At 40.6% G+C, this 24,303-nt stretch overlaps 1 protein-coding gene across 2 annotated transcripts in view; it reads left to right on the top strand.

Annotated features, from left to right (window-relative positions):
• Positions 1-24,303, top strand: part of COG5 (component of oligomeric golgi complex 5) — a 138,936-nt gene that overhangs the window by 37,613 nt on the left and 77,020 nt on the right. For both annotated transcript variants that reach the window (XM_070755153.1, XM_070755154.1), the window contains exon 7: positions 16,808-16,938. In XM_070755153.1, coding sequence (XP_070611254.1) covers positions 16,808-16,938 — 131 coding nt within the window. The remainder of the gene's footprint in view (positions 1-16,807; positions 16,939-24,303) is intronic.

The raw sequence follows: 24,303 nt of genomic DNA on the forward strand, positions 1-24,303 counted from the left end.
CTTCCCTTTCCGAACTGCTAAGGGCGACTATTAACTACGACGGTGAAATGCAATTGACAATTAATTCACAGTCAAAGGGATTTTCTGGTACACACAAGGCACAGGTTAAATGCAATCCATTTTCTCACCCAGTAACTGGGAAATTGAGTCCAATTCTGAAGTCCAGAAAGTCCACACACAATCTTGAACAGGGAAACAGCAAAACCACGATCTTGACGAAACTATGAATCAGATAAACTTCCATGAGGCTAAATCAGCACGCTGCTCTTTTTATCTAATTACAGCAGCCCCACCCAACCACAGGTGGCCTCACTTATCTCCTGTAATAATCCTTCAGTTGTTCTCTCCTATGCATCACTCTGTGCATGCGTGGGTCTGTCATAGGTTCTTGTTCAGAATCCAGGGATGATAAGGATGATTGATCACCTCCTGGGCTGTCTGCCAAACTCCGCCCTTCCCTGCCACACGCTTCCTTCATCAGAGGAGCCTTCGTCGGGAGATTCTATCGGGAGCAAAACAGACCTGTGGCATGTGGATGTTTCCCCCACCTCCACCTCCACATTCCTTGGGGCAGGAGCTGGGCCAGAGCCAACCACAACACCTACCATATCTATCTATCTATCTATCTATCTATCTATCTATCTATCTATCTATCTATCTATCTATCTATCTATCTATCTATCCATCCATCCATCCATCCATCCATCCATCCATCCATCCATCCATCCACCCACCATATCTGTCTCTGTCTACCTACCATCTCTCTCTCCCTCCATCCCTCCCCACCTATCTACCATATCTATCTATCTACCTACCTAGCTATCTACCACCCACCCACCTTTCTACTATATCTATCTATCCATCCACCTACCTACCTGTCTGTCTATCCTATCCTCTTCCCCCCTCTCTCTTTCTCTCTCTCTTTATCTATCTATCTACCTACCTACCTACCTACCTACCTACCTACCTATCTATCTATCTATCTATCTATCTATCTATCTATCTATAGCAAATATTTCCTTCTTCATTACAAGAAATATAAACAATGGTCGTAACCTATCTCCTTCACCAAAACACAACAAATGATCTCTTTTCCATATAATAATAATTTAATAATAATAATAATTTATTAGATTTGTATGCTGCCCCTCTCCGAAGACTCCACCTGTTATGTATAAATGAATCTTTTAAGCCTTGTCATTTCAATTTTAATGTCAGCGAAATTCCTTTAACAACCTATCGATTGTAATCTGGATCATAAACTGAACGTATATGCCTTCTTTTTTGTTTTACTTCTGACACTCTCCATCCCTTCAAACAATGTCCTAGAACTTGGCCTCTTTACATTTTTAAAATGCCTATTTTATTTCCTTATATGAGCTACTGTATTTCAGCAGTATTGTATAACTGTCTGTGTTATGTTCCTTTATGTTGGCATATATTGATTGAATTGGCTCTTTGTTAAGCGTCAAAAACAGCACTGAGTGCTTTTATAAATCAAGGTGATATCCGTTTCGTACACGAAGAGAAAATATTTATATTTGGGCCATTTGACAGCTGGCTGGCTTTTGCAACAGTTAGTAAAATTAGATAGGACAACGTGAGCCCATGGTGAACACGATTTGGGCCATTTTCCCCATCATTTCTTTTTACTTAATAAATCAGGATGGTATGTCATTAACAAAATCTACCGACTGGCGAAGGAAAAGAAAATGATGAATATGATTTTCCCCCCTTATCATACAGGCAGGCAGGCGATAGAGATAGATAGGTAGGTAGGTAGATAAGGTAGATTAGGTAGATAGGTAGATAGGTAGATAAGATAGGTTGATAGGTAGGTAGGTAGGTAGGTATGTAGATGGGTAGATGGGTAGATAAGGTAGATAGATAGGTAGGTAGATAGATAGGTAGATAGGTAGATAAGATAGATAGATAGGTAGATAGGTAGATAAAATATATAGGTAGATAGGTAGATAAGATAGATAGATAGATAGGAAGGTAGATAGATAGATAGGTAGATAAGGTAGATAGGTAGATAAGATAGGTAGATAGGTAGGTAGGTAGGTAGATAAGATAGGTAGGTAGGTAGGTAGGTAGGTATACAGTGTTCCCTCGATTTTCGCGAGTTCGAACTTCGCCGAAAGTCTATACCACGGTTTTTCAAAAATATGAATTAAAAAATACTTTGCGGGTTTTTTCCCTATACCACGGTTTTTCCCACCCGATGATGTCATATGTCATCGCCAAACTTTCGTCTGCCTTTAATAAATATTTTTTTAAATAAACTAATAAATAAACATGGTGAGTAATAATCTAAATGGTTGCTAAGGGAATGGAAAGTTGCAATTTAGGGGTTTAAAGTGTTAAGGGATGGCTTGTGATACTGTTCATAGCCAAAAATAGTGTATTTACTTCCGCATCTCTACTTCGCGGAAATTCAACTTTTGCGGGCTGTCTCAGAACGCATCCCCCGCGAATTTCGAGGGAACACTGTATAAGATAGGTAGATAGGTAGATAAGATAGGTAGGTAGGTAGGTAGATAGATAGATAAGGTAGATAGATAGATAAGGTAGGTAGGTAGATAGGTAGGTAGGCAGGTAGATGATAGAGGTAGGTAGGTAGGTAACCCAACTCATTTCATTTTATTGTATGACAATTAGTGTACATTCACAGGGACAATAAAGTTATTCTAACTAGTTGGGCAATGAAATGTCTTTAAGAAAGCAACCAAGTTCTGAGAGCACCAAGGAGCCCACCGTTTATTTATACAGTACTCTTACAGCTTGGTTCCAGATGTAGAAAGTGACAATATTCTGGGGTTTTTTTGCCCTCCAGAGGAAGTCAGATCACAGAAAACAAGATGGCGGCCATGACTGAAGCCTCATTCCTTTCTGAGGTACTTCACAGTAAACAAAAAGCCTCAATCGTGTCGCTGTGGCTGCAGAAAATACGACTTTAGTAACCGAGTAGCTGATGCCTGGAACTCACTACCAGACTCTGTAGTATCATCACCTAACCCCCAAAACTTTACCCTTAGACCAGTGGTCCCCAAACTACGGCCCGCGGGCCACATGCAGCCCACTGAGGCCATTTATCTGGCCCGCCAGTGATTGACAAGAGCACAGGGAAAAGAGAGAGAGAAAGAAAGAAAAGGGAAAGAGAGGGAGGGAAGGAGAAGTGGAGAGGAATGAAGGAGGGAAGGAAGGAAGGAAGGAAGGAAAGAAGGAGAAATGGAGGGAACAAGGAAAGAAGGAAGGAAAGAAGGAAAGAAGGAGAAATGGAGGGAACAAGGAAGGAAGGAAGGAAGAATGAAATGGAGGGACAGAGGAAGGAAGGACTGTTTTTTTGGGGGGGGTAATTTTTTAAAATTTTTCTCTCAACATACATTCAAACAACACAGTGTACCATCTAATTTTCCATGAATAAAATGTGGTATTTTGTTAGTAACTAATATCAATCATCAAACAAGTTGCAAAAGGGTTTTTTTTTCTAATTTTGTCATCCAGTTACATTCATTTTCTTTTAATTAAATTCCCTCCTTAATGTTCCTTCAAAAAGTGCAACACCAATTATATTTCTAACTTATTAACCATTATGCCAAAGTGCTTCCTTCTTTCTTTATACATTTTTCATAAGCCAAGAAAACCTTGTATAGCCAATCAGATGTTAACAAAAGAAAATTAAAAACAAAACATAAGCATATATGAATTTCAGATCTTCTCCCCCCTCTAAATAGTACGTTCCCATTTTGTTTTTACTTTAAAATAAGGTATGTGCAGAGGAAATTGTTCATAGGTTTTTTTTTATAGTCCAGCCCTCCAACAGTCCGAGGGACAGTGAACTGGCCCCCTGTGTAAAAGGTTTGGGGACCCCTGCCTTAGACTGTCCACTATTGACCTCTCCCGATTCCTAAGAGGTCAGTAAGGGTCGTGCATAAATGCACCAGCGTGCCTTCTGTCCCCTGTCCTAATGTTTCCCTCTTACTAGCATCATGTATACAAACATTGTTATATTTATTTATTTTATTTTATTTGTCAATCAAGTATAGGATAGTGATTTATATAAACATAACATATAAAGTAATGATAAAATAATACAATAGGACAGTAGGACAGGGGCGGTAGGCACAATGGTGCGCTTATGCACGCCCCTTACAGACCTCTTAGAAATGGGGAGAGGTCAACTGTAGACAATCTAAGGTTGAAGATTTTGGAGTTTGGGGAAGAAACCACAGAGTCAGGGAGTGAATTCCAGGCGTTGACCGCTCTATTGCTGAAGTCATATTTTTCTACAGTCTAGTTTGGAGCGGTTTAAATTCAGTTTGAATCTATTACGTGCTCGTGTGTTCTTGGGGTTGAAGGTGAAGTAGTCATTAACAAGAAGGACATTTTGGTATATGATTTTGTGAACTACCATTAGATCAGATTGGAGGCGACGTAGTTGTAAATTGTCCAATTTCAGGTCTGCTGGAGTCAGGTATTTTGTTGCGGGAGGAGGAGTGAAGGGCTCTTGTGAAATATTTCTGGAGACTCTTGATTGTATTAAATGATATCAAGATATTGATAACATTGAACGGGTTGAAAAAGGGTGGAAGGTCTTAAGCATAAAACTTATCAGGAAAAACTTCATGAACTCAATCTGTCTAGTCTGGAGGACAGAAGGGAAAGGGGGGACGTGATCTAAACATTTAAATATAATACAGGGTGTCAGTGAACATATAAAAGATTTAAGATTTAAGTTTATTACTTAACTGAAAGAGTAGTAGATGCTTGGAACAAACTTCCAGCAGACGTGGTTGGTAAATCCACAGTAACTGAATTTAAACATGCCTGGAATAAACATATATCCATCCTAAGATAAAATACAGGAAGTAGTATAAGGGCCTATATCAGTGTTTCTCAACCTTGGCCACTGGAAGTTGTGTGGACCTCAACTCCCAGAATTCCCCAGCCAGGTCTGCTTGCTGGGGAATTCTGGGAGTTGAAGTCCACGCATCTTCCAGCAGCCAAGGTTGAGAAACACTGGCCTAGATGGACCATGAGGTCTTTTTCTGCCTTCAATATTCTATGTTTCTATGTTTATTATATTATGCTCTGTCAATCTACTGAATTGTATATGATTTATTAAATACATAGTGTTATGATATTCAATTTCAATGTGTAAAAGATACAGAATCTGATCTGTAAAAACATATGTGTGAACAACCTCTTTTATCAATAAATGTTTATAAATTTTTAAAAGAAATTTAAATATGTTAAAGGGTTAAATGAGGTTCAGGAGGGAAGCGTTTTTAATAGGAAAGTGAACCCAAGAACAAAGGGGCACAATCTGAGGTTAGTTGGGGGAAAGATCAAAAGCAACGTGAGAAAATATTATTTCACTGAAAGAATAGTAGATGCTTGGAACAAACCTCCAGCAGACGTGGTTGGTAAATCCATAATAACTGAATTTAAACATGCCTGGGATAAACCTAGATCCATCCTAAGATAAAATACAGGAAATAGTATCAGGGCAGACTAGATGGACCAGGAGGTCTTTTCTGCCGTCAATCTTCTATGTTTCTAATGTCTGATGAGCAATGCGGGTTCCATACAGGTGAGCTGTAGTTTAGAATTGGTCTGACAAATGTTTTGTAAGCTCTGGTTAGCAGTTCGGTCTTCCCAGAGAAGATACCTACTACCAATTCATACTTGACAAAATAACTAAAACATAAAATAAAACTTGCATGCTGTAGGTTCACCATCACCGTCCTAGTTGACGCTGATTGAAAAATAAAATAGTTACCTAGGTATTGTTGTGGTTAGCTCTGGCCCAGCTTCTGCCCCAAGGATTGTGGGTGTGGGGGAGACATCCACATGCTGCAGGCCTGTTTTGCCCCCGGTGGAATCTGCTGATGAAGGCCCCTCTGACCAAGAAGACATGAGTGACAGGGAGGAGGAGAGTGGGGCAGACAGCTCAGAAGGAGATCAATTATCTGTCTCCTCCTTGGATTCAGAACAAGAGTTAATGATACAGCCACGCATGCGGACAGCGATGCATAGGCAACAACAACTGAAAGATTATTATCAAAGAAAATGAGGCCACCTGTGGTTGGGTGGGACTGTGGTCATTAGTGAGGCTGCTATACATAGCAGGCTGTGGGTTTGGCCATTGTGGAGGATTATCTGATCGTTGTGTTTCGTGACTGCTTTACTGACTTTGACTTTTTGTGTGCTGATTTTTCCCCGCTTTGAAACTAAACCAGGGCAAAGTGTGTGTCACTTTGTGAAAGAAGAAGGACTGTGAATTGCCTCACAGCTGCAAGCTAAGTATCTCAGAACTGATAAGGGACTTGTACAAATTACCAGTTTGTTTGGAGACGAGTGCTCTTTGCTATACCAAAAGAGGGCTTAGTTTAAGTGAATTTTCATTATAAAGAACATTGTTTTGAATTTTCAAACGTGTGTGTGTCTGAAATTTGTACCTGGGAGGAGTCTACCAGAGAGCCCGACAGAACAGGTATTATTATTTTTTTCTACATTACCTTTATTCTTAGAAAATGGCTAATGAAAAGCAACAGCCTTTTGCCTGGTTTTTGCAGAACTAGAAGTTCAGAGGAATATTTCCCGCTGCAACACAAATAGCCTTTGTTGAGAGCTTTGGGCCAGCCGAGTTGCCAGATCTAAAAATGGACATAGAAGAAGAATTGGCAGATTCTGACAACCATATAATTAGATTCACTTAATGATGCTAGATCTCTACACAGATGGACAATTTTTACTGGTGGGTTTTGTCCTTGACGCCTGCAACCTTTGGAAGAGATTTCTATTCTTTTATTTCAAATCTGTCGGGGAGAAATACAGGTAGAACTTGACCTACCATTGAGTCCCCACGTTTCTGTTGGTGAACAAGACAGTTGTTAAGAGATTTGCTGCAGTTTTAACTTAGCAATACCGTGGTTTATTTATTAGAAACATAGAAACATAGAAGACTGACGGCAGAAAAAGACCTCATGGTCCATCTAGTCTGCCCTTATACTATTTCCTGTATTTTATCTTACAATGGATATATGTTTATCCCAGGCATGTTTAAATATTTATTTATTTATTTATTAGATTTGTATGCCGCCCCTCTCCGAAGACTCGGGGCGGCTAACAACAATAAAAAAGACAATGTAAACAAATCTAATATTAAAAATAATCTTAAAAACCCCAATTTAAAGAACCAATCATACATACAAGCATACCATGTATAAATTTCATAAGCCTAGGGGGGAGGGAAAAATTTCAATTCCCCCATGCCTGACGACAGAGGTGGGTTTTAAGGAGCTTGCAAAAGGCAAGAAGGGTGGGGGCAACTCTGATATCTGGGGGGAGTTGGTTCCATAGAGTCGGGGCCGCCACAGAGAAGGCTCTTCCCCTGGGTCCCGCCAGACGACATTGTTTAGTCGACAGGACCCGGAGAAGGCCAACTCTGTGGGACCTAACCGGTCGCTGGGAATTGTGCGGTAGAAGGCGGTCCCGGAGATATTCTGGTCCGATGCCATGAAACATAGAAGACTGACGGCAGAAAAAGACCTCATGGTCCATCTAGTCTGCCCTTATACTATTTCCTGTATTTTATCTTACAATGGATATACAGTATGTTTATCCCAGGCATGTTTAAATTCAGTTACTGTGGATTTACCAACCACGTCTGCTGGAAGTTTGTTCCAAGGATCTACTACTCTTTCAGTGAAATAATATTTTCTCACGTTGCTTTTGATCTTTTCCGCAACTAACTTCAGATTGTGTCCCCTTGTTCTTATGTTCACTTTCCTATTATGAAGGGCTTTATAGGTCATAACCAACACTTTGAATTGTGACCGGAAACTGATCGACAACCAATGCAGACTGCGGAGTGTTGGAGTAACATGGGCATATTTGGGAAAGCCCATGATAGCTCTCGCAGCTGTATTCTGCACGATCTGAAGTTTCCGAACACTTTTCAGAGGTAGCTCCATGTAGAGAGCGAAGTGAAACTGTCTTCCCTCTTGACTTTGCTTGTCAGAAGTTTGCAAAACGGTTATCCAAACATTAACATTTCAGCATTAAAAATATCTCCTGCCTGTCCCTTCCCTTAATTCAACAATAGGCAAGTAGTCATAGAAACATAGAAAATTAATGGCAGAAAAAGACCTCTTGGTCCATCTCGTCTGTCCTTATACTACTTGCTGTATTTTATCTTAGGATGGATCTATGTTTACCCCAGGCATGTTTAAATTCAATTACTGTGGATTTACCAACCACGTCTGCTGGAAGTTTGTTCCAAGCGTCAGTAAAATAATATTTTCTTGCGTTGCTTCTGCTCTTTCCCCCAACTAACTTCAGATTGTGTCCCCTTGTTCTTGTGTTCACTTTCCTATTAAAAACACTTCCCTCCTGAACTTTATTTAACCCTTTAACATGTTTAAATGTTTCGATCATGTCCCCCCTTTCCCTTCTGTCCTCCAGACTATACAGATGGAGTTCATCAAGTCTTTCCTGATACGTTTTATGCTTAAGACCTTCCACCATTTTTGTAGCCCGTCTTTGGACCCATTCAATTTTATCAATATCTTTTTGTAGGTGAGGTCTCCAGAACTGAACACAGTATTCCAAATGTGATCTCCCCAGCGCTCTATACAGCGGGATCACAATCTCCCTCTTCCTGCTTGTTATACCTTTAGCTATGGCAGCCAAGCATTCTACTCGCTTTCCCTACCGCCTGACCGCACTGTTCACCCATTTTGAGACTGTCAGAAATCACTAGCCCTAAATCCTTGTCTTCTGACGTTTTTGCTAACACAAAACTGCCAATACAATACTCAGATTGAGGATTCCTTTTCCCCAAGTACATTATTTTACATTTGGAAACATTAAACTGCAGTTTCCATTGCTTTGACCACTTGTCTAGTAAAGCTAAATCATTTGCCATATTACAGACGCCTCTAGGAATATCAATTGCACACTTTAGAGTCATCGGCAAATAGGCAAACCTTCCCTACCAAACCTTCCCCTATGCCACTCACAAACATATTAAAAAGAATAGGACCCAGAACAGACCCTTGTGGCACACCGCTTGTAACCTGTCTCTGCTCAGAATACTCGCCATTAACAACAACCCTCTGACACCTATGCTTCAGCTAGCTGCAAATCCACTGAACTATCCAGGGATTAAGTCCAATCTTCACTAATTTATCCATCAGCTTCTTTTGCCTTCTTGGCTTTTTCCACTAATAAAATAAGACCTTTGGCTATGTTCACTCCTGCAGTGATCTTAGAAACACAGGAACATAGAAGATTGACAGCAAAAAAAGACCTCATGGTCCATCTAGTCTGCCCTTATACTATTTCTTGTATTTTATAAGCCTTCGGAGTCTTCGGAGAGGGGCGGCATACAAATCTAATATATTATTATTATTATTATTATTATTATTATTATTATTATTATTAATCTTAGAATGGATATATGTTTATCCCAGGCATGTTTAAATTCAGTTCCTGTGGATTTACCAACCACGTCTGCTGGGAGTTTGTTCCAAGCATCTACTACCTTTTCAGTCAAATAATATTTTCTCATGTTACTTCTAATCTTTCCCCCCAACTAACCTCAGATTGTGCTCCCTCGTTCTTGTGTTCACTTTCCTATATCTTTGTCTATCTTTGAATCCTTTCGCAACACACGACAGCTCGTGCGGCTGCATTCTGGATTATCTGCAGGCTCCAAACACTCTTCAAGGGTAGCCCCATGTGGAGTGCATTGCAGTAATCAAGATGGGAGGTGATTAGGGCCCGAATGACTGTGCGCTAAGGGTGGAGTCAACCATTCGTAGCAATCAAAAAATAGTGTCGTCCCCAAACCCCCAACACTTTACCCTTAGATTATCTACGGTTGACCTATCCAGATTCCTAAGAGGTCAGTAAGGGGCGAGTACAAGTGCACTAGAGTGTCTTCCGTCCCCTGTCCTATTGCTCTCCTCTATTTCCTATACCTTTCTTCTATTCCTATATCTCTTCTTCTATTCTTTCATTGATATGTTCTATTACTTTATCTTCTTTTCTATTATTTCTTAGATATATTTTACTATGAGTATCTCCTCTATAACCTTCATCATGTATTTTACTATGTGTATATAGATATATACCCACTAAAACCCTCATTGTGTATTGGACAAAATAAATAAAAATAAATAAAAAATGGAAGAATGCAAATTTAGAAAGAGAGCAGGAGTAACAGACAAACACGCCAGCAGTAAAAACAGAACGGAGCGCACTTTCAGGAGTAACAGCTGTGCTACTGCTCGGGTTGAATCTCTCTTGGCAGTGTGTAAGAAACCCATCTCTTAGCACATTGTGTCTTAATGCAATTTGCCTTTTGCAAGATGCGTTGTTCAGAATTTCATCAAGGCTTTTTGTTTTTTCATTTTTCCAGTCTTTTTTTTTTCTTTTAGGATGCTGTATTTAAAGCAGCAATGTCATAAATACTTAAAAACGCATCGTAAAAATGATTTTTTAAAAACCATATTCTTCCCATATTGGAGAAATACAACTATTGTGCATTACTAATGTTCCAGGATATGATTTGAGCTTTACGGCTGATTTGACTCAGTAGATATAAAAAAGCAGTTTCTACATTTTGAGAAAAAGTTTGTGAGGCTTTCCTTATATTTTATTATTATGTTTATGTTTCTATTATGTTTATGTTCAGTTGGATGGAGTGTGTATGATTGTGCAGTAGATACGTTTTTAACAATGTATTTTAAATTAGTTTAAAAAAAATAATATTAGATTTGTATTTATATTGTATTGCTGTTATGTTGTGAGGGTTAGGGTTAGGGTTAGGGTAGGTGGATAGGTGGTTAGATGGATGAGAGAGAGAGATAGGAAGATAGGGAGAGAGAGAGGGAGAGGTGCATGGGTGGGTGGATGGATGGACGGATAGATAGATGGTTACATGGATGAGCGAGAGAGAGATAGGAAGATAAGGAGAGAGAGAGAGAGGTGTATGGGTGGGTGTATGGGTGGGTTGGTGGGTGGGTGGATGAGAGAGACAGATAGGCAGATAGAGATAGATAGATAGATAGATAGATAGATAGATAGATAGATAGATAGATAGATAGATAGATAGATAGATAGATAGATGACAGAGACAGGCAGAGAGAGAGAAACAGACAGACATGGATGGATGGTTGGGTGGGTGGGTGGATGAGAGAAAGACAGATATGCAAATAGGGAGACAGAGAGATGGATTGTTAAAACAAATGTCCAAGTGCCACCTCTATGTTGGTTGAGGTAGGCAGGGTTCCCTTGGGTACCATTTGTTGGGGGTCGAAGGAAAGGAGGGGTCTTGCCTTCTCTTTCTGCTCAAGATCCCCACCTACAATTGGTGGATGAATGGATGGATGAATGGATGAGAGAGAGAGAGAGGGAGGCAGATTGGTAGACATAAAAGATAGATAGATAGATAGATAGATAGATAGATAGATAGATAGATAGATAGATAGATAGATAGATAGATAGATAGATAGATAGATAGATAGAGACAGATACCGACGGATGGATGGATGGATGGATAGATGAGAGAGAGAAACAGATAGGCAAATAGGGAAAGAGAGAGGTGGATGGGTGGATTGGTGGATGGATAGGTGGATTGATGGATGAGAGAGAGAGAGAGAGAGAGATTTGGTTTCATTTTTGGACTCATAATTAACAGCTTGCACCAAGCAGATTTATTTCTTGCTTTGTTGCTGGATTTCTAAATCTAAACCTCCCTGCTCCTAAAATATTAGAATTACATGCTTAAATCTTATAAAATCATTATGGGGGCCCTATTTCTTGGGAGGGGGGTCGTCGCTGGCATAGAACAGAAACTATCAGCGAATAGCTTAGTTTTCAAACAACTGTATTGTCAACTGTGTATCTTGAGTTTTGCAAGGACCAGATATTGGTCAATTTAAGCGAACGATAAGTAAGGTGTGTGATGAAAGAAACTCGCAGGAAAAGAAGATCAAAAAAGTGTAGGTTTGCTAAAGAAAGACGCGTTATAATTGCAAACAATTCTATGCAGGAGGGGGAAAAATAGACGACAGAAGAAAGCGGTGAAGCTATAGGGAGAAAAAAAGGCTTTGGGGAGATCTAAAGAAAAGAAAAGAAAAAGACGATGGATAGAGATTGTGAAAAAAGGACCAGGTCATAAGGAAATAATACTACGCAGGTGTGCTACACCTGTGAAGCTCGCATCGCAAAAGCTTCAAAGCTCAAAACGAGCCAAGCCGAAGGGAGCGAAAGGCGCTCTCTTGTTATTCTTGCCGTCCTTTGTTGAGTTCAAAACTGAAATGAATTTTTAAAAAAAAAGAAAAGTTGAAAAAAAGAAAAACAGCACCAGCTGCTTAGGGAAGGAACCCAAAAAATGCCAACAGGTAACTCTGAAAAGGCAAAGCTGCTCCTTTTTTCTTGCACAACGAACACGACATAAACAAACACAAGAGTTGTCTTTTAATCAGGAGAGGGCGAAGGGGAAGAGGCCAAATTAAAATCTGGGATTGAGCGAACCACGCTATATGTAGATTGTTCTGAGTTCGGTCACATGTTTTTTTGCTGAATTTGAAAAGACTAGGATAGATCTATTTCGGCCTTATTTTGGCCTCATCAGCTAGCCATACCCACCGGGACTTGAACCTGCAACCTTTGCCTTGTAAGGCAGAGAATTATCCTCTAGGCTACAGTATCCAATCCAATACAGTATTCCATCCCATCCCATTCACTATTCTATTCCATATTTCATCCGATCGCATTTATTCTGTTCTGTCCAGTGCTGCAGTACAAGTAGTTTTCGTATTTTCTGCTTTTCGCTTTATGGATAGGTGACGGCAGCTGCCTGTACGTTCAGATCTATTTCCTGGCTCTACTTCAGCATTTCTGTGAATGGCAATAGAACAACGGCTTCCGCAGTGAAGCCCCTCGAGCATTTCAGCTCGGCAAAAAGCTTTTTAAAGTTCCAAATAATATCCCCTTTTTCCACCTGCGGTCTGGGATAAAAAACTCAGCGGAGGTGCTTTGTTTAACGTTCTTTTTGGAGGCTCTTGAGAGGTTGGAGTGGGAACACAAGGAGGGGTAGGAGGTAGTAGAGATTGTCCGGAGGCGGAGGGGTGTTTTGGGTGGGGCGTGGAATGGCAGCATTTGAGAAAGATTTATTCATTTATTTGGGGGGGTTGCGTCTTTGTTTATTATTTCAGTGGTAACTCTACTTACGAACTTAATTCGTTCCGTGACCAGGCCCTCAAGTAGAAAAGTTTGTAAGAAGAAGCAATTTCTCCCATAGGAATCAATGTACAAGCAAATAATGTGTGCGATTGGGGAAACCACAGAGGAGGTGGAGGCCCTGTTTCCTCCCAGGAGATTCCTAAAGAGGCCCCACGGAGGCTTCTGCCCACCTGTTCTGGTCCTGTTTCCTCCCAGGAGATTCCTAGAGAGGCCCCATGGAGGCTTCTCCTCACCTTTTCCGGCCCTGTTTTCTTCCAGGAGATTCCTAGAGAGGCCCCATGGAGGCTTCTCCCCACCTTTTCCGGCCCTGTTTCCTCCCAGGAGATTCCTAGAGAGGCCCCATGGAGGCTTCTCCCCACCTTTTCCGGCCCTGTTTCCTCCCAGGAGATTCCTAGAGAGGCCCCATGGAGGCTTTTCCAGCCCTGTTTCCTCCCAGGAAATTTCCACCCAGGAGATTCCTAGAGAGGCCCCACAGAGACTTCTCCCCACCTTTTCCAGCCCTGTTTCCTTCCAGGAGATTCCTAGAGAGGCTCCATAGAGGCTTCTCTTCGCCTTTTCCGGCCTTGTTTCTACCCAGGATATTCCTAGAGAGGTCCCACAGAGGCTTCTCCCCACCTTTTGCGGTTACAGTTTCGGAGGCTCGTGTTTGTAAGTGGAAAATGGTTCTTGAGAAGAGGCAAAAAAAAATCTTGAACACCCGGTTCTTATCTAGAAATTTCATAAGTGGAGGCATTCTCAGGTAGAGGTACCACTGTGTGTGTGTATACATATACATAATTTGACTTCTATGTTGTCCAGTCCCAAAGGATATATGTCATATGTGTACACACAGGCACACAAAAATATATATTATCTACTATATAAACTGTATGTGTATGTACACACACGCACATACAAACACAGCTCTTCTAAAATTATACACATTCAACCTCATTTACTGTGATAGGAAAAACATACCCAGAGCCCAGAAGAGAAAAAAAGAAAAAAATTCAATTTTTTTCTACCGGTTCTGCGTACCTGATTATACCTGTAGGAACCCATCACTGGATAGGAAGTAGTAGAGATTATCCGGACGGGTGTTTTAGATGGGGAGTTTAATTTGAGAGAAATTTCTTCATTTATTTGTTTTTTGTGCATCTTTTTTCTCTAGTTTACTATTATTGACATGTTTATTTATTATTTCCCTTGTTTATTATTATTCCCATGTTAATCCTCCGGAAGCGTTCGCATATTCCCCAAATTCTAACTCTTATTCCTGGCATAAAATTGCCGCTTGATGGATTGCAGCTACAAGCAGAAGTCAAAAGCAGCTGACAGCGGAAGATTCACGCGGACTTAAGTGAAACTACTTTAAATTAAATCCGTCTGTGCTTTGGTGCCTCCGACGAGGGTTTTTGAGGCTGACATCTTGTGCGTGCAAAATATGTCGGCCAAAACTGGCACTGCTGTTGCTCGTGCACGCTCGAATGACTTCAGCGTTCACCTTGACCCGAAATAGGACTCATTCCTTAAAATATACCCACCCGCCGTCTTCGGATGAAATACAAAAGATAATAATGTAAAAAAACAGATTCAAAGATGCGGCACGCAACTGAATTGGACCGTGACTTGTACAATTGATGCACGGGTCATGTGTCACAATGATTGATGTACACCTCTTGATTTGTTGTTTATCCTGAAGGGCGATTTAAAGCAGGGGTCCTCAAAGTTTTTAAACCCCGGCAGGGAGCAATTCATGGTCCCTCAGACTGTTGTGGGGGGCAGATCCGCTGCATGGGCGTGGCTAGTTGGTCATGTGATCCAGGTGGGTGTGGTCAATTTAACAGTCCGTTAAGCAATGCACACAAATTAAAAGTTTCATTTTGTTTTGCTCCTTGGTGTGTGTGTGTGTTTTATTTGCTTTTGTTTACACGTTGCTATTTTGGTTGAGTTTTCTTTTAATTTAATTTTATTTAGGAATAGAATAGAATAGAATAGAATAGAATAGGAGTTCTTTATTGGCCAAGTATGATTGAACACACATTTTTATATATTTATCAGACAATTATAGAAACATAGAAGATTGACGGCAGAAAAGGACCTCATGGTCCATCTAGTCTGCCCTTATGCTATTTCTTGCATTTTATCTTAGGATGGATATATGTTTATCCCAGGCATGTTTAAATTCATTTACTGTGGATTTACCAACCACGTCTGCTGGAAGTTTGTTCCAAGCATCTACGACTCTTTCCGTAAAATAATATTTTCTCACGTTGCTTCTGATCTTACCCCCAACTAACCTCAGATTGTGCCCCCTTGTTCTTTCCTATTAAAAACACTTCCCTCCTGAACCTTATTTAATCCTTGAACATATTTAAATGTTTCGATCATGTCCCCCCTTTCCCTTCTGTCCTCCAGACTATACAGATTGAGTTCATTAAGTCTTTCCTGATAACTTTTAGGCTTAAGACCTTCCACCATTTTTGTAGCCCGTCTTTGTACCATTTATAGGATGGTAATTTGTATAAACATAACATTTGAAAAGTAATGATAAATGGTAATGATAATAAAAGTAATAAACAGTAGGACAGGGACGGTAGGCACAATGGTGCGCTTATGCACGCCCCTTACAGACCTCTTAGAAATGGGGAGAGGTCAATTGTAGATAGTCAAAGGTTAAAGGTTTTGGGGTTAGGAGTAGAAACCACAGAATCAGGTAGTGCATTCCAGACGTTGATCACTCTATTGCTGAAGTCGTATTTTTTCCAGTCTAGTATAGAGGGTTTGACATTTAGTTTAAATCTATTACGTGCTCATGTGTTGTTGCGATTGAAGGTGAAGTAGTCACTATCAGGAAGGACATTTTGAGATATGATTTTATGAACTATAGTTAAGTCGGAACAGAGGCAACGGAGTTGTAAGTTGTCTAATCGAAGAATTTCAAGTCTGGTGGAATAAGGTATTTTGTTGCGGACTCTTCTTGTGCAATATTTCTGGACTCTCTCAATTGTGTTGATGTCAGATATGCAATGTGGGTTCCATACAGGTGAGTTGTATTCTATAGCTCACCTGTATGGAAAATACTGTATTCTGTATTTTACTAGCATCCCATCCATCACTTTGTCCACTGTCATAATAGTTTTGTCCACTTTTTTAGTTTTGTCCACTTTTTTTTAAAAAAAGTGGACAAAACTATTATGAAGAAGCACTTGTAAAATCCTAGCTTTTTCAATGCCTATTGAAGTATTTTGTGTAAGACTAGACAAAGTTGCTGCTGACACCTGGGAAACAATTTATTATTTATTTATTATTATGCTGTCCAACTCCCAAAGGACTCCATCACATAATTTTCAGAACAATAGAGTTGGAAGGGACCTTGGAGGTCTTCTAGTCCAACCCCCTGTTTTATACCATTTCAGACAAATCTCTTCTTTCCAGTGTTGGAGCATTCATTTCATGCGTACGTGAAAATGTCACATTGCAGAGTGGCTTTAAAATTTAATTTGTTTCACTGTTATTTTCAGAATTTGGCTTCATTATCATCAACATTCTGGTCTTTTTATAGATTACCTTTCTCAAGGGATAGACCTTTCTGGAATCGAGGTGATTGAAAATGAATTGCTTTTTATTGCGAGAGCTCGACTCGAAGTCGAAAACCAGGCCAAACGGTTGCTCGAACAAGGAATAGAGACTCAGGTAAGAAAAATAAAATGTCTTTTTATTTTTTTCCCCCTAAAGCAGATAAAAAGAGTCAGGGTAATTATGCCAAAATGGAGGGCTCAGAATTTTTTTTAAACATTGAAAAGTTATTTTTTAAAAGGGATTTTATTCTACGGCGACGTAAAAACAGAATAGCTTGGTCTGACATTAGATAAGTACAGTGGTACTGCTACCTACGAACGCCTCTACTTACGAACATCTCTAGATAAGAACCGGGTGTTTTTTTGCCTCTGTTTGCCTTTTTTTGCACTCACTTTAAAACAGAGTGTATGTAGGAATGTGGGCTATTCAGACAATGAATTAGACTTACTATCAATATATATGTTCTGTTGGGCTCTCTGGTAGACTTCTCCCCAAAATTCACAGGTACAAATTTCAGACACACACATGTTTGAAAATTCAAAACTATGTTCTTTATAATGAAAAGTCACTTAAACCAAGCCCTCTTTTGGTAGAGCAAAGAGCACTGGTCTCCAAACAAACTGGTAATTTGTACAAGTCCCTTATCAGTTCTGTGATACTTAGCTTGCAGCTGTGAGGCAATTCACAGTCCTTATTCTTTCACAAAGTGAAACACACTTTGCTCTGGTTTAGTTTCAAAGCGGGGAAAAATCAGCACACAAAAGGTCAAAGTCAGTAAAGCAGTCACGAAACACAACGATCAGATAATACTCCACAATGGCCAAACCCATAGGCGGCTATTTATAGCAGCCTCACTAATGACCACAGCCCCACCCAACCACAGGTGGCCTCATTTTCTTTGATAATAATATCTCAGTTGTTGTTGCCTATGCATCGCTCTCCGCATGCGTGGCTGTATCATTAACTCTTGTTCTGAATCCAAGGAGGAGCTAGATAATTGATCTCCTTCTGAGCTGTCTGCCACACTCTCCTCCTCCCTGTCACTCATGTCTTCTTGGTCAGAAGAGCCTTCATCAGCAGATTCCACCGGGGGCAAAACAGGCCTGCAGAATGTGGATGTCTCCCCCACATCCACAGTCCTTGGGGCAGGAGCTGGGCCAGAGCTAACCACAACAATATAACACTATTATTATTTACAAATAGACAAAATGAGAAGTACAGATGTAATACTACTAATGGTTTACAAGCCACGCACACAGCAAAAATATAGCACACAGCAAATATATCTCTAACAAAGAACTCCCCCCAAGAGGAACGATGCTGGCTCCCTCTTGTGGCCAATCAGCAAATGTTCCTTAAAGGCACAGTCTTTACATGGTACAAACTGACATGGTTAGCTACTGTATGGCAACACCTAACCAAGTTACGTACAGTATATTAACAACCTGGGTGACTGAGAAACACCATAGTCATTCAACTATGACAAAGTGTACTCTGGGGTCATAATGTGAATCCATTCATCCGTATGGGTGTTTTTTTGCTGGAAAGTTGCTAAAAAGGTGATACTCTCACAAAATATGTCATAAATTGGGATTGCATGACTGCGGAATTCTTCAACTGCTTTGTAAAATATTAAAAAGAAACTCTTAGAAACATAGAAGATTGACGGCAGAAAAAGACCTCATGGTCCATCCAGTCTGCCCTTATAGTATTTCCTGTATTTTTTCTTAGGATGGATCTATTATTTATCCCAGGCATGTTTCAATTCAGTTCCTGTGGATTTACCAACCACGTCTGCTGGAAGTTTGTTCCAAGCATCTACGACTCTTTCAGTCAAATAATATTTTCCCACGTTGCTTCTGATCTTTCCCCCAACTAACTTCAGATTGTGTCCCCTTGTTCTTGTGTTCACTTTCCTTATTAAAAACATTTCCCTCCTGAACCTTATTTAACCCTTTAACATATTTCAATGTTTCGATCTTCATTTTAAATTTAGCCATTGCCCGCTTTGATCCACTGCAAATCAAATACAGATTGAATGCTATTTCTTAATTTCCTTATTATTATTTTTAATTCAAGGCGTATCCAAATAATTCATGAGTATGAAACAAATCTAGATACGATGTGACTATTAAGAGCTGTTCTTTAAGAAGTAAGCAGAAAGTGTCAGATTAATTACCGTCTGTGAAATGCATAGTTTCATTTTAAATCAGGCCTGTAATTTTTTTAAAAAAACTTACATTAGATCTGACAATTCAGAATGTTATGCTTCCCCTCTGTTGTTAATTGAGCCTGCGATAAACAATTCTCTTTTTTCGGTCAATTGATTCGTTTGTATTTTTCTTTTCTTCTGATGTTAAATAATGAGTTTAATCACATGTAGTATCTAAAACCTTATGAATGCAGCCCTAATTTTTCCTAGACAACTAGTTTATTCTTTGACCTGAATAACAGAGTTGGAAGGGACCCTGGAGGTCTTCTAGTCCAACCTTCTGCTCAGGCAGGAAACATTATACCACTTCAGATAAATGGTTGTCCAATCAAAGCTTCCAGTGTTGTAGAATTCACAACTTCTTGAGGCAAGCTGTTCCACTGGTTAATTGTTCTCACTGTCAGGAAATTTCTCCTTAATTTCTCCTTAATTCTAGGTTGCTTGTCTCCTTGTTTAGTTTCCACCCATTGTTTCTTGTCTTGTCTTCTGGTGCTTTGGAAAATAGGTTGACCCCTTCTTCTTGGTGGCAGCAAACAGGAAGCAAAATCTCATGAGAGGATGCGCGGAAGCAAAGAAAATCATCAAAATCTGGTGCGCTCGCAGGATTTATTTCCTGCACATGCCCAGAAGCCAAATCTCTCTCCGATGTATGCGTGCGCCCGCTGGTCACCTGCAGCTGCGCGTCATTCATTCATTCATTCATTCATTCATTCATTCATTCACTCACTCACTCATTCACTCATTCATTCACTCACTCACTCATTCATTCACTCATTCATTCACTCACTCGCTCATTCATTCATTCATTCACTCATTCACTCATTCACTCATTCACTCACTCATTCACTCACTCACTCACTCACTCACTCACTCACTCATTCATTCATTCATTCATTCAATCATTCATTCATTCATTCGTGACACTTATATGCCGCACAATTCCAATAGGATTCTGGGCGCCTCACAGTAATCACAATAATAATTATTAAAAACAATATCAAATGTGATAACATATCCACTATACCAGTAGCGGAAATGGAACTGCGCACACAGCTCTGGGCTATCAGAGGGCGCATGGGCGCATCAGCCGGATTTGGCTTCTGCGCATGCGCAGGAAGTAAAACCTTGTGAGAAGAGGCGCGGAAGCAAGTAAAATTTTTGTTTGTTTGTTTGTGACGCTTAAAAGCCGCCCACTTCCAATAAGACTCTGGGCGGCTCACAATAATCGCAATAATAATTAAAAACAATATAAAATGTATCAACAATATCAGCACCGGTAGCTGCGGTAAGTTGGAACCCCCGCCTGAATGTATCTGTCCTTGACAATTCGACAACCTTTTGACTGCAGAATGCGCCAATAACCCTGTCCTTTTATTATAACTGTGTGTGAGGCCTTGTTCCACAGGCTTTTCACTTTCTATTAGCCGTTGAGGGCAAACGGACGAGCAAAGTTTACCTCAGATTAATTGCGGATCATTAGACCAATTGGCCGTCCTATTAGCCTGCCCCTCAAAACAATCAAAAGTATTATTAGCGCTTCTGGCCTGTCGGTGCATGACCGGCGATGTGCTTTCCATCAGCCAAAGGACTCATTGGAAGAGCTTTATTAATGCTTAATTGTATCTGGAATGAAAGGAGGATGAACGTGTCAGTCGGAAAGGTTTGCGCCTCCGATGCGTTGATGAATTTTTGCAGAACGTCATTTAGGAGCAGCAATGGGTTCCTGCCGATACGGGATACAGCTATAGAGTGGTCGTGAAAATGGAGCTGTGCGTGTAGATCCGTGTGGCCGATGTGTGCATGCCCACGCATGATTCTGCGCATGCGCAGGCAGACAAATATCACGTGAGGATGCTCAAAATTTCACCGATTTTCGGCGTTGCATACTGGAGCTGAGCTAGGACGGGCTCTTCTTGCCCTCTTACCTGATTTCTAACTCTGCCTCCTTAACCAGAAAAAATGACGGGGACCGCCTGCACATGCGTTTTGGGGAGGGTTTATTTTGGGGGAAGGGTTTATTTTGGGGGGAGGGCTTATTTGGGGGGGGGGACATACTGCAGAAGCATAGATCCTGATAGCTGTAAGTAACCCGTTCTTTTAAACTTCATTAAATATTTTGAGCTATGTTTGTTTTTTTAAAAAAATTCCTTTAGGGGGAAAATGTGTAAATCTATCTGTCTGTCTGTCTGTTCGTCCGTCCGTCCGTCCGTCCATCCATCCATCCATCCATCCATCCATTAATTAGGTTTTTTATGCCGCCCCTCTCCGAAGACTCGGAGCGGCTCACAACAATAAAACAGTACAAATCCAATTGATTACAACAATTTAAAAACCCTTAATATAAAAAGCAATCATACATCTCATATAAACCAGAAACAGCCCAGGGGAATCAATTTCCCCATGCCTGACGACAGAGGTGGTTTTTAAGGAGTTTACGAAAGGCGAGGAGGGTGGGGGCAATCCTAATCTCCAGGGAAGTTGATTCCAGAGGGTTGGGGCCACAATAGAAGGCTCTTCCCCTGGGTCCTGCCAGACAACATTGTTTCGTCGATGGGACCCAGAGAAGGCCAACTCTGTGGGACCTAACCGGTTGCTGGGATTCATGCAGCAGAAGGCGGTCCCGGAGATATTCTGGTCCGATGCCATGAAGGGCTTTATAGCCTTAAATGATATGGGTAGCCAAATTAGAGCTATCAGATGCTTACACATCTGCGCCACACACATCCCGCAGTCTGCGAACAAGCCCGTTAAATAAGTAATCCACGCACACTATTCTACACACACCGTATTAAGTACGTATTCTCCACAAGGCTGAAACCGTTAGCAAAAAAACACATTCTTCTGGTTTAATACTCATCATATTTATTCACAAATAATAAGCCTCACAGCTGCTAGCAAACGAAATTACACTAAAGACTTTTCTTGCAAAAACAGGTAGCACAGTTCACTTAATGACCGTTCTAAGTTGCAATCAGTTTTGGGGTGCTACCGGAACGATTGAGGACGGTGTACGTGTAGCGAAGGTTGCCCTGCGCACGCAGCTTCACTTCTCCTGTGTGAGCGTGTCCCAGCGTGATTTTGCTTCTGCGCATGTGCGGAAGCAAAAATCCCCCACCAAAATCTCACACGCACAAGCGTCCCCTCACAAGGTTTTGCTTAGGGGAAGGTTTGGCAGGGAAGGTTTGCCTATTTGCCGATGGCTGTAAAGTGTGCAATAGGGTTGATATTCCTGGAGGCGTCTGTAATATGGCAAATGATTTAGCTTTACTAGATAAGCGGTCAAAGCAATGGAAACTGCAGTTCAATGTTTCCAATTGTAAAATAATGCATGAAGGCTCAGCCAGTTTCCTGCCATTCCCCCTTTAATCCCGGCCATCTCAGACTTTTCTGGGCTGCCAGAGGAGCCTTTCGGTGGCGCTTAAGGAGGCTTTGGCAGTCTAGAATGAATGAACCATTTTCCTTTCTCTGGACGCTTGGAGAGGGAATAAACCTCTGCCAGTGCCCAGAGAAAAGAAATGCTCCATTTGCTCTGGGCAGCCCAGAGCGAACGGAGCATTTTCCTTTCTCTGGGCGCCGCCTCAGAGTCCCTCTTTTTTTCTAAGCCTTAAATTTTGGATTTTTTTGATTCTCCTCACCTCACCTTCTTCCTTCGGCAGCGACTGTCCTCCTCCTCTTCTTCTTCCTCCTCCTCCCACCCAAATTCCAAGCTTTTATTTCTTTCCTAATGGGTTTGCACACATTATTTGCTTTTACATTGATTCCTATGGGAAAAATGGCTTCTACTTACAAACTTTTCTACTTAAGAACCTGGTCCCGGAACGAATTGAGTTCTTAAGTAGAGGTACCACTGTATACTGTACCCAACCTTGCCTAGACTTTGCAAAAACTGTCTTAATTTGAGTCTGAAGGACTTTTGGAAGTTTGCCGTGCTGCCAAAAACGAGATAACGTAATACGGACATTTACAAAGTAGGCAGAGATACCGCGTTCCGCAACCCTTATCTCTTTGCAAGTTAGGGTTTTAAAATAAGCCAGAAATTTCTCTGCAGTATAATCAGCTGATAGTGATACATCCTAGAATATCTTTTCTAGTTTCCATAGGAACAGATGGCAGAAGGTTTGAATCTTGGATGCCAGAGTGGAATACATTTTCAGATGGTCTGGCTTACCAAGTTTTGCATTCCCGAAACGTTTTAAATAAAAAAATAATTAAAAAATACAGCACATCACATAAGGCGCATTGCTCTTCATGTTTGTCATTCCTCATAGTGCTGGCATATTTATAAGGTGAGCTAGTTATGCATTTCTGAGGTGGGGGGGAACAACAACAGATCCATCCCTAAGGAAAGAGACAGCAATTTTGATCCAATTGGCATGCTATAATGCAATTCATAAACACAAACTTCAAAACAATTTACTATTTATGTGGATACCCGATACCGTTCAAGAACATAGAAACATAGAAGACTGACGGCAGAAAAAGACCTCATGGTCCATCTAGTCTGCCCTTATACTATTTTCTGTATTTTATCTTAGGATGGATATATGTTTATCCCAGGCATGTTTAAATTCAGTTACTGTGGATTTACCAACCACGTCTGCTGGGAGTTTGTTCCAAGGATCTACTACTCTTTCAGTAAAACAATATTTTCTCACATTGCTTTTGATCTTTCCCCCAACTAACTTCAGATTGTGTCCCCTTGTTCTTGTGTTCACTTTCCTATTAAAAACACTTCCCTCCTGAACCTTATTTAACCCTTTAAGATATTTAAATGTTTCAATCATGTCCCCCCTTTTCCTTCTGTCCTCCAGACTATACAGATTGAGTTCATGAAGTCTTTCCTGATATGTTTTATGCTTAAGACCTTCCACCATTCTTGTAGCCCGTCTTTGGACCCGTTCAATTTTGTCAATATCTTTTTGTAGGTGAGGTCTCCAGAACTGAACACAGTATTCCAAATATGGTCTCAACAGCACTCTATATAGCGGGATCATAATCTCCCTCTTCCTGCTTGTTATACCTCTAGCTATGCAGCCAAGCATCCTACTTGGTTTCCCTACCGCCTGACTGCACTGTTCACCCATTTTGAGACTGTCAGAAATGACTACCCCTAAATCCTGTCCTGAAGTTTTTGCTAACAGAACTGCCAATACAATACTCAGACTGAGGATTCCTTTTCCCCAAGTGCATTATTTTACATTTGGAAACATTAAACTGCAGTTTCCATTGCTTTGACCATTTATCTAGTAATGCTAAATCATTTACCA

Source organism: Erythrolamprus reginae, chromosome 6 (genome assembly GCF_031021105.1).
Source record: "Erythrolamprus reginae isolate rEryReg1 chromosome 6, rEryReg1.hap1, whole genome shotgun sequence".
Lineage (NCBI taxonomy): Eukaryota > Metazoa > Chordata > Lepidosauria > Squamata > Dipsadidae > Erythrolamprus > Erythrolamprus reginae.